Source organism: Clarias gariepinus, chromosome 16 (genome assembly GCF_024256425.1).
Source record: "Clarias gariepinus isolate MV-2021 ecotype Netherlands chromosome 16, CGAR_prim_01v2, whole genome shotgun sequence".
NCBI classification, from domain to species: domain Eukaryota; kingdom Metazoa; phylum Chordata; class Actinopteri; order Siluriformes; family Clariidae; genus Clarias; species Clarias gariepinus.
Window position 1 is genome coordinate 27,287,722 of NC_071115.1, and position 14,500 is coordinate 27,302,221.

Genomic DNA, 14,500 nt, shown 5'->3' on the forward strand with positions numbered 1-14,500 from the left:
AAGCCTTATCACAAGGAGGTACTGTACATTTCCAATGGCACAAAATGAGGCTAGCTTGTCTAGATAAATGGTGGACTCTGATAAATGGTGGTCTATAGACTCAAGCTGTATTTTTTTTTATTCTAATACAGATCTTTATTTCCTCTCTGCACTTCCACTTTCGCACGCTCCTTGACACGTTCCCTACTCTGGTTCTTGGGATTAGGCAATATGCCAGGGTCTAGAGGCCTGATACAATATGAATCAATCCAAATAATCTCAGTCCCAGAAAATTGTGTCCATAAAATACTTTAGCAAAATTCTTTGCAAGGCAAATAACATGATCTAATGCTGAAAGAGCCAGTGTTGGGTGTAAAGTGTTAAAAAGTAACGCATTAGGGTACTTACTTAGATAGGGGATTACTTATTTGATGTAACTAGTAATCTAACGTGTTATGTCCGCCATTTACCTGTTAGTACTCAGTTATAAGTATAATGTTAGGTTTAATGATATACTGTATAGATTCTATCCCTGCTCCTTCATCGCATGGATTAAAACCCAGCCGCTTGTGTTTTTTTTTTTTTTTTTTTACAAGTATTTATATTGTTATTGTTGCTCTTATGGTGGAATTATTGATCATGCTAATTATTTATAGTTATGTTTTATTTATTACATTTATTTAATTGTAGGTAATGTATATGTGTTACAAGATCTGGGTGTGGACTTTGGAAGTGGCGCCCTCTGCTGGTATTCCGTGACATTAACCCCCCCCCCAACGGCGCTCCAGCGCTCAACGGAGGTCCACGGCATTGGGTGGCAGGCGGATGATCTGGAAGGTCTAATCCCCCTCTGGGACTCTGGGGCTCTGCTTGGTTAGTGCAGGGAGCCGCGCCGCCCCAAGCTCCGTCGTCCTGTGCCCTGAGGGGCACGCGTCCCACTGCAAGCCGCGACCCTTTCCAGCATCGCTAGCTCACCCTCTTTAGTCTCTCTCCGTGTAGCTTGGCTGGATGTCGCTCCACTCGTTTCTGCTCCCTCCAGATTGTTCCGCCGGATTGCAAGCCGACTACCAGGAAAGCCTGCTAGCCCCGGCATTACAGTCTCAGCCCCCCCCCACCCTCCACCCCCATCCCCCCCAAAAAAAAATACAAGGGGAAGCCCCTCCACTATACCACTGTTTAGTCGCAAGGGTAAGAACTGCTGGAAAGTCTTTTAATAAAGAAAACAAAACATGAACAAACAAGCATAAACATAGAACTTTGAAAGGGCCAAAACAACAGGCACTAAGGTAATTAGCTTTTAACAGAAAACACGGTTTAAACTCCAAATCATAATCAGGAATAAGGAGAACATGAAACTATAACAAAACATGCAGCATGACATAACTATCACCAGTAACAGGAACTAGGCAGAGCAGAAACTAAACAATACCAGGAGATAACCAGACCATATAACTTAAACAGGACGGCATGACGCAGAGACCTCTCTGAGAGTATTCTCAAAGGGTAACTGAACAAATGCACGACAACCAGAGAAGCTAAACACAAGACTATTATACAGTCTATATACTTTCCTTATAGTTTACTATAAGGAAACTAATGAGCCACCTCGGTTCAGGTAGGCGCACCAATCACCTGACGGAGGTGTGACCGAGTTCAAAACACAAAAAACAACTGTTGCATACATTTATCTACTGTATTTCATTATCATTTTCATACTGTTATTTTCACAATTACTTTTACAATTAATACTGTTGCACTGTTATCACATACTGTAAAATTGCACATCATGACTGAACTGCACATCATTAACTTCATTTCTCTAATTGTTTATTTTTTTTTACTCTTGTTTTTTATTTATATGCTCTTATTCTATACGCCTTATATATCTTGCAGATTTTCACTGCACTAGTAACTTCTGTTTAGTTTTTACATTACCCTGTGTGTACTGACATGTACAGTAAGATAGCAATATCTATGTGTTAGTGTATCTATCTATCTATCTATCTATCTATCTATCTATCTATCTATCTATCTATCTATCTATCAAAAACCCTCTCACTAGGGAGATTTTGTACAGAGAATCAGGAAATTAATTTACTGTGACACCTACTTTGACCACTGGGGAAAAGGAACTTCGGTGGCCGTGACAAAAGGTAGTAATTCATTTATCTAACACGTTTATTCCAACCCTAAATTTAGCCAATTTTAGAAAAATCTAAAGATATTTTAAAAATTTTTACTTATTGTACGAGTGGTATCTTAAACCTGATGACTGTAATCTGCTTTTGATTACTGAGGAAAAGAAATGTCAGTGACTGTGACTTCAGATATGAAATTAAAACCAATAGCACTGGTTATCCTTCAAACTTTTATAAATGTAGTTTATAAAACACGTAACAATATATTGCATTTCCCGCTAAAACAAACCACATTATTTTTATATGATGGGACTATTTTAGGGGTTTTAAAGTTAATAAATTTTTTTAATTGGTTGGATTTACAGTATATGTAGTATGTCTTGCGTGTTAATAAGCGCGATACTATTCCTAATTAATTTGAGTTCAGTTTAGTTTAGTTAAATGTATAGCGATAAAAGCTCTGTTAGAATCTGAAGCACAGTGTGACTGGGCTTTTGATTGCTGGGGAAAAAGAACACCTGTCACCATAACAACCAATAAGTAATTCAGCGCTTTAACTGTCACTTCTTTTTGTTTTCATATATGGGCTAGCGATAATTATCGATCTAAAATGTGAACCTGGAAAAAAAAAATATTTAAGGGACGATAAAACGTGTTTAGCTACATAATATGCTTAACTTTAATTTTATCAATGCCAGACTGTGACATGATTATATTTAATGTATGTGAATTATTACTACGGTTTATAAAAATACTTATAAAGTACTTAAAAATACATATAAATACTTATGATATATTAGTGCTTTAGATATTTTTATGTATGTACTGATGTAAAATTGAAACATGAACTGCAAAAGTTCTTTTGGTAAAGTTGTATGTTTGACGTGCTTTACTTATTGTACTTATTGTCATTTACAAAATCATTTATTTAAATTTATTAATGATTTAAAATTATGTATTGCATTTAGCCTTTGTTTTGCGCTAACCTACTTTATAGGGAGCAGTTGGTTAAAACTGATATAGAATTAGACTTATAAAATATAATAAAATAAAAATACAACGAAACAAAAAATACACCAATAGAGTCTGTGATAGATAGATATTTTTCTTTACGAATGTTTTGAGTGATTTTATTTAGGCCATTTTAATGTTTATTATTATTATTATTATTATTATTATTATTATTATTATTAGTATTAGTATTATTATTGTTCCCTTCATTCGGGAGCTGTCATGACCGAATAATCAATATCAATATCAAATATTATGTGCAAAATAAATCATATGGGTGCAATAACAAATGAATACAATACAATACAATTATATTTATATTATAATTATTCTATTTATATCTGTTTATATCTGTTTATATTGCCCCCCCCCCCCCCCCCCTTAATTTATCTTTTTAAAGATGCAGCAACTGGAAAAACAATTTCCTTCGGGATTAATAAAGACCTATCTTACCTTTTTGTTATTATTATTATTATTAGTAGTAGTAGTAGTAGTAGTAGTAGTAGTGGTAAATGTATATAACTGATACAATAAGTAAATAAATAAATAATAATAATGTACTGCAGTTGGCTCGCTGATGTTTGTCTATTGTTTGTCTATATACAGCAACGCAAGAAGCCCCGAGGTCTCTGTTTCCCGTGTGGCAGTGCGGCGCGTCCCCTGATGGGTTCGTCACTCTGGGCTGCCTCACCCGCAACTTGGCAACCGCCGATGGACTGAGCTACGTTTGGAAGGATGCGAGCGGCACCGCGCTGACTACCGTTGTACAATACCCGGCAGTGCTGGACAACGGACAATACTCCTCAGTGAGTCAGGCGCGCGTCCCTGCTACCGACTGGAACGCGAGCAAGAAGTTCACTTGCGAAGTCTCTAACTCCCTGGGAACCAAAACGGCAGAGCTGAAAATAAGACGTAGGTAAAAAATACCGCAAAACACAATTTTGCAGCCAAATATGCAGGCAGTAGCAAGTTTTTTTTTTTTTTTTTTGCTTTAGCGAAGCTTTTTTGTTGTAATTAGGTTATCTCCCCTGACCCAACACAAACAATAAGTTAACAAACTTCCCTTGCCCCTTGGTGAGAGAACGTCAAGGCCACAATGCATTTGGGACATTTTATTTTGGAACCTTTAGAAGAAACATAGTTGGCCCTTAATTAGCTTTACTTTGAAAGCTAATTAAAGATACTTTACATGCGCCTACATAATACAGGCAAAGTACAGTACGTAACTTTGATGGAACCTCCCCAGTAAGAAAATGTACAATTTATACCTACTGTATATGAGTGATACTGACTATTGTGAGTAATAAGTATATTTGATGAAATGGCCAGTGAATGTATTGTGGCGTGGGCGGGGCGGCGGCTGATGACCAGCATGCCTTGCGGGGATGTCGGTGTGTGTTCACCATGTTGGGGAAAGGTGTTCTGGTTAGTGGCTTAGGCCCTGTTGTGTGTGAGGTGGGTGTGACGTGTGAAATGTGCTCCAGTTCAAGCTAGTGCTGAATTGGATGTAGGCTCCTGAGTGAAGGTACTGCTCATGCCTTACATGCTGTGAGCTTAATAAAGTCCTCCCAGCCATTTGCATTGGGCAGCCAGGAAGCTCACTCGTCTCTCCAGCATTCTTCCCGGCGTAAAAACACTACAGTATTATTGTAAACAATCAAATAAATAGTAATCAATGTGCTAAAACAAATAAAAATTCTAAACTACAGAATTACAGTAAACTACTTACTTATGCACTATATCTGAAAGTGTTCATTTAATACAATTTCAGCTAATCCTACAGTTTAATATTTCTTTGAAGCTAAACCTTTTATTTAAAACAGCTAGAGCAACACCGTTTTCTCCAAAAGTGGTCATATTCTGGTAGATGATTATAACTTTCTACTATGTGGTAATATTTTTCTTAGCTACATGTTTTGTCTCATTCCAGTCACAGCGTGAGCATTAATAACTGAAAATAAAATTAGACTGTAAACAAAATAAATGACTAAATTTATTATGATAAACTGTGATACTGTAAATGCTATGGTTTTATTCTATACTATAATATGGTATCAAAATTGTTGTGCCAACATCTTATTACAGTACATATCAAAAGTGTAAATTATTCTTGACCTGTTGTTTTCTTATCATTTATAGCTGTGATTGCGTATCCACCCATCATCAGCATCAGCACCAGCATCAACACAGCAACAAACGATATTAATCTAATTTGTTGGTTGGATGGTTTTAGTCCTAAAGCGATTATTGTTGATTGGGGAGTGGGTAATAAAGGGACTGAGAAAAAATTTCAAAAAGAGGGAAAAAAAGAGTTTTCCATGCTGAGCCAAATCAGTATAAATCCACAGCAATGGAATGAAGGCAAAGAGTTCACCTGCAGCGCTAAACACCAGGCCAAAATCTACAGTCAATCATGGAGCATTTGTAAAGGTCAGTTTCACACAAAAACAATGCAAAATAAAAATAAAAATCTATGATGTCAAAGTGTACAGAAACAACCTCTAATATATTCCAGGCCATCCAATTTCTAAACCACGGATACGTCTGGAGAAACCTCCTCTCAGGTCCATATTGACAGATAAACATGTAACAGTCTCTTGTGTTGTTGAGACTGTGTTCCAGCCTAAAATTTCATGGCTTGTAGATGGAAACAAAAAATCAGACCAAGTCATTATCAGTGAAAGACAAGGCGAATCCACTGTTAGCAACCTGACTATTTCTGTTGAAGACTGGACAAAATGGAAGACAATAACCTGCAGGGCTGAACATCCATGTTTTAAAACAATAGAAGATAATATAAAAACTTCAGGTAAGTTCTGTATATAATTTAAAACTCAATTATCATTCTTTATGTTTATTTGTATTGCAAAAAAAAGCTTTACGACTTGAAATATGATGGGATTTGCAGTGCTTCTATAAAATATTACTAATTTAAACAATAATAATAGATGGAGTTAAATCTCATATGTGCATGTAAAATGGTTCATGTTGAAAAAGTTTTAGAACAAGAGAAAAAAGATCCAAATTACAGGCAAGTTCTAATTATAATTTAAAACCAATATTTTTTTTATGATTTCTTTTTCTTTTTTGCAACTTAAAAAAAGAACAAAAAGGAATGTGAAATGAGTTGCAATACTATCACACAAAACATTACTTTTTAAAACACTAATTATGCACACAAAGTTAGATGCCACGTGTCCATGTAAAAAGTGTCATGTTGAGAAAGTTAACTTGGAAATATTTTACCTAAGTGAAACATTTTAACTTATGTGACTATATTTTATGTACCTCAGAAAACGTGCAGAAAACTCCTACAGTGGTGATCAGAAGGAGTCTTGCAGACATAGGAAGGAGAGACGGTGCAGTGCTGGAGTGTGCTGCAAGCAGTCTGCCCTCTGGTGAACTCTCTGTCATCTTTCAGGCCAATGATGTGAACTTTCCAGAAATTCAGTCTGTGAATCTGCCAGAGGCCCAGGACACACTAGTTGTATCTTTCACTATTCCTGAAACACACCGAACCAAATACCACCGTTTTGCTTGCCAGATTCAGCTAAGCCATTCCTTAAAATGGAGGTCCAATTATATAGAAAACCTGTTTAGTAAGGACAATTCTGTTCTACAGATGTAAATCTAAAACATTTTGACATTGTGATATTTTAAAATACATTTTTGCTATAAAATGTTGATCTGACCTGTCAAAAAATGCACTTCTCTCCAGATGATCCTTTAGTGGAACTTTCTGTTGTGTCCAGTGAGGATAAAACTGCTTCAACCGTGCAAAAACTTCTTTGCTATGGAACTGGACTTAACCCAGTGATCAAGTGGCTCCCCGAATCTGTGGGGAATAATAAAAGTGAAGTAACAATGAATGAAGATGGATTTGTGAAGGTGTCCAGCGAGCTATCAGTTTCAGAACAAGAGTGGAAACGTGGAACTACATTCACCTGCCAAGTCAATGATCAGGGTGGTCTCAAAACTGTCCAAAAGAACACCAGTTTTTGTGCAGGTATTGTAATTATCAGAAATGTTCATGAGCCCTAAACACAACCTAAATGTTAGATGCAGGTGTGTCTTACACTAAAGTAATTTCTTTGTCTCCAGTCACTCAAGATCATGCTAGGAATGCACAGGTTTACCTGTTGGGTCCCTCCATCAGTGATATGCCAGAGGAGGATCCTGTCTCTGTCACATGTCTGCTGTTGGGCCACAGGCTCCAGGACTTCTCAGTTAATTGCAAAGTAGGGACAGACAATTTGTCTTCAAATGTGATCAAAACTGAAAACCACGGCAATGGAACGGAGAGTGTTCAAAGAGTTTTAAGGGTTCCAGCTGATATGTGGAAAAACCATGAAAATGTTTCCTGTGAGGTGAAACACCCCTGTTCTAATGCCCAGACATACATCACCTCTAAAACCAAAGGCAAGTGTTTATAAACACCAACATTTAGGAAACCATTTAAATATTTTGTTTTAAGTGACTTTAACCATTTTAAATGTCTGACTATAAGTTAATTATTACTAAAAGGACTATCCATTTTAATCAGCAATGTACTATTTTATGTAAGGAGTCAAGCGTTTTAAAGTCCAAAGCTTATGTATGATCTGTGCTCTTTCTCTGCCAACATGTCTGTGATAAGGCCAGCCCATCTGGCAAGACAATCTACTCCTAAACTGCTGTGCCCATTCCTTCTGCATACAGATGTCTTTGTTTGTTTTGCAGACCTTGCTGCAACTCTGCTCCTAACAACTCCAACCCAAACAGAATTAGACAGTGGAACAGCTACCTTCATCTGCTTAGCTTCAGAATTTTATCCTAAATCACACACATTTAAGTGGACCCATGATATGATAAATATCGAAAATAAGGTCAAACGCACTATATTAAGCAAAGAGAAAGATACTTACACTGCCATTAGCATTTTGGAACTCACTGCCAATGAATGGATCGACTCATCTTCTCCAGTTAAGTGCGAGTTCCAGCACAAGGCACAGAATCTGTCCAAAGGGGCAAGACATGGTACGTATTAAGTTATTCTACTTAGTTTTTTATATGAATATGACCATGTTTTGTACAAGTGATGTCTTTTATATACGATTATTTGACTGTAATGTGCAATAAAACTCAGATTTGATGGTACTTTTTACAATTGTACATTTATTGTTTGGTTTTTTGTAATTTAAAAACTTTAACATTTGCTTCTTTAAAAAAATATTTCTATACCTTTTTTACAGTGTCGGTTGACCCGCAGCAGCCAAAGGTGACAATAATCCCACCTTCCAACACAGACATTCTTATCAAAAGATCTGGCGACCTTGTGTGCAAGGCTAAAGGACCAGAGGGCTTCACTGGCCTAAAATGGCTTGTTAACGGGAAAGAGGTTGCTTCTCTATCTGAAAAAGACGTGTCTGGGAAGACAGCGATCACTCTCACTACATTGATCTCTTACGAACAGTGGAATAGTGGCACCAAATTCACCTGTGAGGTGTATCATACAACATTTGCTCAGGGGTTTATTAAAGAAGACTACCAAAGAGAAAATGGTAGGAAATGTGTTTAATAATTTTACATATTCTTGCTTTTAATTTGTATGGAAAAACTAAGATATATTTTTTAAGAAGCATGAAAGCATTTATATATAATTTACGGGTAAATGATAATTGCAAAAAGAATCAATGCAAAAGGAAAAAAAAAAAAAATATATATATATATATATATATATATATATATATATATATATATATATATATATATATATCCTGTTTTGTTGTTAAATGTGATTTTTATGTTTGTAGGCAACAGAAAATGCCCTGAGGTTTACTTGCTCGCTCCATCACAAAGCTCATTGAGCAATTCGGTGACCCTGACTTGCTATGTAAAAGATTTCTACCCTCAGGAGATGGCTGTGTCTTGGCTTGTTGATGATAAACAAGTTGGCGATGTCGTTAAGCAGAACACAACTAAAGTTATTAAGAGAGACAACTACTTTTCAGCATACAGCCAGCTCATTGTCAATACTGCTGATTGGACCAATGGCAGTGTGTTCACCTGCAATGTTTATCATGAGTCAATCGCGGACCCTGTGCGCCACATATCCAGATCCATCGCTTACAATTCAAATCCACCCACCTTAGTGAATCTTAGTCTGAATGTTCCCCAAAACTGCCAACCTTCTAGTCTGCACTAATAATTGTGTTTTCCGCTAGTAATGCTTGTTTTATTTTTGTTTTTGCCTGTCTTTTATGTTTTTATTATTTTTTTATTTTTTAATTAACACAATGTCATTGTCTTTCAAGTCTGTCTGATGCTTGTGTGTTCTTCGTTTTTGGAATATGTCCAATGCAATCTCACACTGAAACAATGAAAATAAAAAAAATCATTCAGCATATTTTCTGTGCAGTGCAGATATATTCTAATATTGCATCATACTAATTTTATCTGTCCATATCTAAACATCTTTTAAATATGGCTCTTTTAAATCTCTCTCTCTCTCTCTCTCTCTCTCTCTCTCTCTCTCTCGCTCTATACATGTATACACTATGGGTTACAAAGACCTAATACAATTGTTAACTAAACTTTAAGAAAGGCAAACCTCTTAATAAAACATGAAGTCTGTTAATTATGATAATAGTGAATCCACCAAAAAAAAAAATCACAAATTTCACATTGTGTGTTTGCATTCATGTAATAATGTTTTTGTCAAGCTTTATTTGTTGCTGTCCATACAAACAAAATATTGCAATGGCTTAGTAATAGTTTTATATTGTTTTATCTCCAGCAAGCCAAGACATGCAGTGCCTCTTGTCATGTAGATAATTTTTTCTACCTACTTTTTTTTTTTTTACCTTTTTCCTTGACAGATTAGGGGTCACCAATATCATTTGTGTCTAAGCAAAACTAAACCAAAGCCTTTGTAATAAAAATAAAATAAAATCATAGAGGTTTTAAGATGCAAAAATGATCTGTTTCATGAAAACCACAAAACATTAATACATTAACAGTGATTATCACTTGACCAGTAAATTGGTGACAGGATCATCTACAATTATGGCTCACCTTAGTGCAACTAAGGCTCATGCCTTTGGGAGGCAAAGGCCAGACATGCTAATGAAGCACAACTAGGTAAAAAGAAGTCAATACTGAACAGAATAGAAAGATACCAGAATATTTAGTGCGGTCTGACCTGGCCACTAAATCCCCCAGATCCAAATCAGATTGAGCACACATGGGATGAGCCTGACAAAAAGGTCTGATCCATGGTGGCTTAAGAGCACACAGCACTATGTTTCTACCCAATCATGAGACAAATTACTCAAGGATTTGTTTGATTACAAAGGATTTGTAAACTCAGTCCAGTGAAGCTAATAGAGGAGTGATTAATTTCTATATCCACTGTGTGTTTATATACTGTATGTATATATATATATATATATATATATATATATATATATATATATATACACTGTATATCCTGTATGTGTGTGTGTGTGTGTGTGTGTGTGTGTGTGTGTGCGTCAATGGATGCCAACAGACACAGATTGCTCAGTGCTGATGGAGCTTTTCTTCCATGGGACAGACATGGATCATGAAAACATAACAAAAACTGCATTTACATTTGTATTTCTTTTCCTCATCACCCTCTTCTACAGCATTGGGGTGACTGTAATCAAGGTGAGAAAACTGTATTTGGTATAGTTATAAATGTTTATTATTTTCTTCTATAAAATGTTGTTTGTTTGTACTGTAAAAAAGATGTTGGTCAAAAATTATAAAAGATAATTTCAATAATAGCAGCTCTAAATTAAAATTAAATTAAAAGTCAGGACAACTGGGAATGTGCTATAGCCAAATAACCCACGTAATAATAATAATAATAATATATGTGAGCTTTTCTAAACACTTTTAGTATTAGTTATAGAATTATGTGAGGTATACTAATTTTATATGAGTTATATAAAATAAATAACAATATAGTAACAAATTGGTTTTCTAATTAAATGTAATTGTCAATTTTACTTATGGCACTATTCAGATAATTTTGTTGTTTGACACAATAATGTATCACATTAGTATGATACAAATTAAATAACAATTTTGATGTGTCACTGAGGGTAAAAGAAAATATTTAATAAAAATAAGAATCAAGAAAAAGATGTGTAAAGTTTTGCTAGAATTCAATCCACTAGCTTTATACATATGTGAATAGTAAACACAATAAAAGGTTTTGTGTGGGATTTTGTTTTAAAACTCAATTTATGTAAGATATACTGTTGTACCCACAATAAATGACTGTTTCATGATCTAATCTTTTTTTATTATTATTTCAGGTGAAATGAGTAAACAGCTATTGGAAATGAGTTTGGTTTTCTTCTTATTATTATTATTTTCCAATATACTATTCTGAGTTAGACTTTTTGCTACTGCCTACATACTGTAGCTACTTTCTGCATATATCTGTAACTGTCATTTAAAAGTTGAATGCTTTTTCATGCTTCTATTTTAATCTCAAATAAATGTCTTACAAAGTATACAAGTGAACATATTATTGTTTTCTTTATCATTATTTGAATTACAGTAAATTTAATGTGAAGTGTTTATTAACAGGCATACATGCAATATAGTGTACACATACATGCTATATGTGTATTCTGACCACAATAGAACGTCAATACAAAGGCATGTTATTGCACTCACAACAAACGGACCCATTAAACATGATACAATTCACAACAAGGGTGAGTAAAACAAAAATTACCCACCATATTAAATACAAATAATAACTTTGTATAATTAATATATGACAAATTTCTAAAAAACGATAAAACAAAACAACAGTATAAATAAGAGCATAAAGGATTTGAAACATACACCTAAGCACCACATACTAATTTGCATAAAACTGCCTGCAATATTTTAGACCTGCACTTATCATTTTTTAATATTTCAATGCTTATTAGGCAGTTGCGTGACAGAACATTTAACTTGATTTTGCAATTTTTAATCTATGCGATGCACACTGATGCTATTTGAAAAGTAGAGAAGGAAAAGCAAGCTCAAACTGAAGGCATGTATGTTTAATTAATGCATAATTTATTGCAGTGGGCCCAGTTTTCATGACCTCGTCTAGGGCCTCACAACCCCACAGGCCGGCACTGTATATAGGCATAAGACTTATTTTGTGCTGTAAAGTGAAATAAAACATTTGTTACATAATTATTGTTTATTCTTTCTTAACAAATTATTTATCATGCCACTAAGCAAACAAAGAGAATAGACAAGCACTCTTCATAACAGGAAAAACACTGTGTGTAAATGGTCTATTCATGCATGCTTCTTCCTGTGCAGGTGCGTTTCACCCCATCTCAATGAAGCGGATGATTTTCACTTCTCTTTTTCCCATTTATTTTTAGACCACTTCGTGGCTAATGCTCTCAACTGCTGTTTGCTTTGCTCACTGAAGTCTATCCTGCCCTCCTTTCTCTCGCCACCCCAGAAAAGACCGAAATCTGGAAATAAAACTCAAACACAAGATTGGAGAAAAGCACAGCGATAAACTGTGATTAATGCTATGCTTTATTCTAATATATATTCTGTTATGTAAATTTAAATCTGCTCATATTCACTTAACAGTAAGGAACTTGCTTATTTGTGCTCATTGTTTTTTTTTTTCTCTTTGGTCACCTGTCACAACGCATTTAAAGCAATAGATCTGCCATCGGTATTAGTTTGTTTCAGGTATGTTTCAAATAGCGTTCCTTGTGGTATATGAAGTGTATCCAGATTTTTTGTAATGACAACATTATCCTAATGTATCATAAAGTATAACCATGTAACAGTTTTAGAGTTCCTCACGTTCCTCAAGTGTTGTACCAGCATCTTATTACAGGACACAAATTGTAAAAAAAAAAAAAAAAAACGTTAAAATTTAAGTAAGTTCTACAGAGCACAAACTATAAACTCTATTATAGTTTTTTATGTGAATTTCTTTGCAACTTAAAAAAAAGAGAGAAAAAAATAACAGTTTGCATCTTGAAATGTGATGGGAGTTGCAATGCTACCACCAAACATTACTTTTTTAAACTCTAATTATGTGCACAAAGTTAAATGCCACGTGTCCATGTAAAACATTTTATGTTGAAAAAGTTAATTTAACCATATTTCTCCTTATATTTCACTTTACCTTATATATCTCAGAAAATGTACAGAAAACTCCTACAGTGGTGATCAGAAGGAGTCTTGCAGACATAGGGAAGAGAGACAGTGCAGTGCTGGAGTGTGTTGCAAGCAGTCTGCCCTCTGGTGAGCCCTCTATTACTGTACGTTCCAGGCCAATGATGAGAAGTTTCCAGAAGCTCAGTATGTCAATCTGCCGGAAGCACATTGACTGCACATTTCACTATTCCCAAAACATACGAAGCCAAAAACTATCATTTCATTTGTGAGATTGAGAAGCCGTTCCATGAAGTGGATGTCCAATTATATCGAAAACCTTTTTGGTAAGGAAAATTTAAATTTCAGTCTCTTAATTGCTTAATTATTGATATTATACATAGTTTAAAAGCATACAGGAAAGGGGTGGCGGAGAAGGAATATCATTGGTAGATATACCGGCACAGTCAGCATAGCTTGCGAATTCTGCCTTTCAATTTCTACCACTAGCTCATCAATCGAGTTCATAAATGGTCTCAACTTGAAATGTACAAAGAGTTTTTCTGTTGTTGTTGTTTTTAATCTTGTTGTGCAGTTAATATCATTGGTCTACATAATAACTTTAAAAGCCAATTATTAATATTTATTTTAATATATTATTATATCCTTTTAAGGTTTTTGTTCAGGTTAATGAGTGCAGAAAATTTGGGATATTTTTAGGAACTTCCCACATTACTTTGTTACAACCAACAAAGATCCCAGTCCAGATTGTTCTGTTCTACTGCTGTAAAGCTGAAACATTTTGACACTGTCATGTAACGTGTGATGACCTTAGTGGCCATTTAAATGTCCATGGTACAGTGACATCTCTTCCTGTTTTTCAGCTTTTATATTATTTTTTGCTATAAAATGTTTAGGTTACTTGTCGAGACAAAAAAAAAAAAATGCTTCTCTCTAGATGACCCTTCAACGAAACTTTCTGTTGTATCTAAAGTGGACAAATCTAAAAGCAAATGTTTATGTTAACATTGAACTTAGGTTGAAGTATAATGAGAAAATGCCTACAAATCCCTATACTTCTGACAGAATTTATTGAAATGGCAATATACATCGATGACAAGTCAGACATTATCGCAGTGGATCAGGCTGAAGAAACCTGGAATATTGACTGTACCTGTGTCATACTCTTCGTCATCTCTCTCATCTATGGATGTTCAGTTAAAGAC

The 14,500-nt window shown here is 35.0% G+C and overlaps 1 protein-coding gene, 1 long non-coding RNA gene and 1 gene segment (V, D, J or C); all 3 read left to right on the forward strand.

Moving 5' to 3' along the window:
- The window catches only part of LOC128544290 (immunoglobulin mu heavy chain), a 45,489-nt gene extending 36,110 nt beyond the window's left edge, over positions 1–9,379 (forward strand). The window contains exons 4-12 of the mRNA XM_053514312.1: positions 2,073–2,132; positions 3,735–4,046; positions 5,268–5,558; positions 6,422–6,658; positions 6,847–7,134; positions 7,230–7,366; positions 7,718–8,144; positions 8,360–8,668; positions 8,921–9,379. Of these exons, the coding sequence (XP_053370287.1) occupies positions 2,073–2,132; positions 3,735–4,046; positions 5,268–5,558; positions 6,422–6,658; positions 6,847–7,134; positions 7,230–7,366; positions 7,718–8,144; positions 8,360–8,668; positions 8,921–9,312 (2,453 nt within the window). The 3' untranslated portion in view covers positions 9,313–9,379. The remainder of the gene's footprint in view (positions 1–2,072; positions 2,133–3,734; positions 4,047–5,267; positions 5,559–6,421; positions 6,659–6,846; positions 7,135–7,229; positions 7,367–7,717; positions 8,145–8,359; positions 8,669–8,920) is intronic.
- On the forward strand, positions 6,826–7,765 carry LOC128544689 (Ig epsilon chain C region-like). The segment is given in 2 exon segments: positions 6,826–7,134; positions 7,230–7,765. Coding segments are annotated over 2 exon segments (636 nt in total).
- A 1,280-nt stretch (positions 9,380–10,659) lies between the features above and the next one.
- On the forward strand, positions 10,660–11,658 carry LOC128544721 (uncharacterized). Its single transcript, XR_008365811.1, has 2 exons — positions 10,660–10,796; positions 11,453–11,658. It is a non-coding gene; the product is annotated as an uncharacterized LOC128544721 (long non-coding RNA).
- Positions 11,659–14,500: the final 2,842 nt, after the last annotated feature.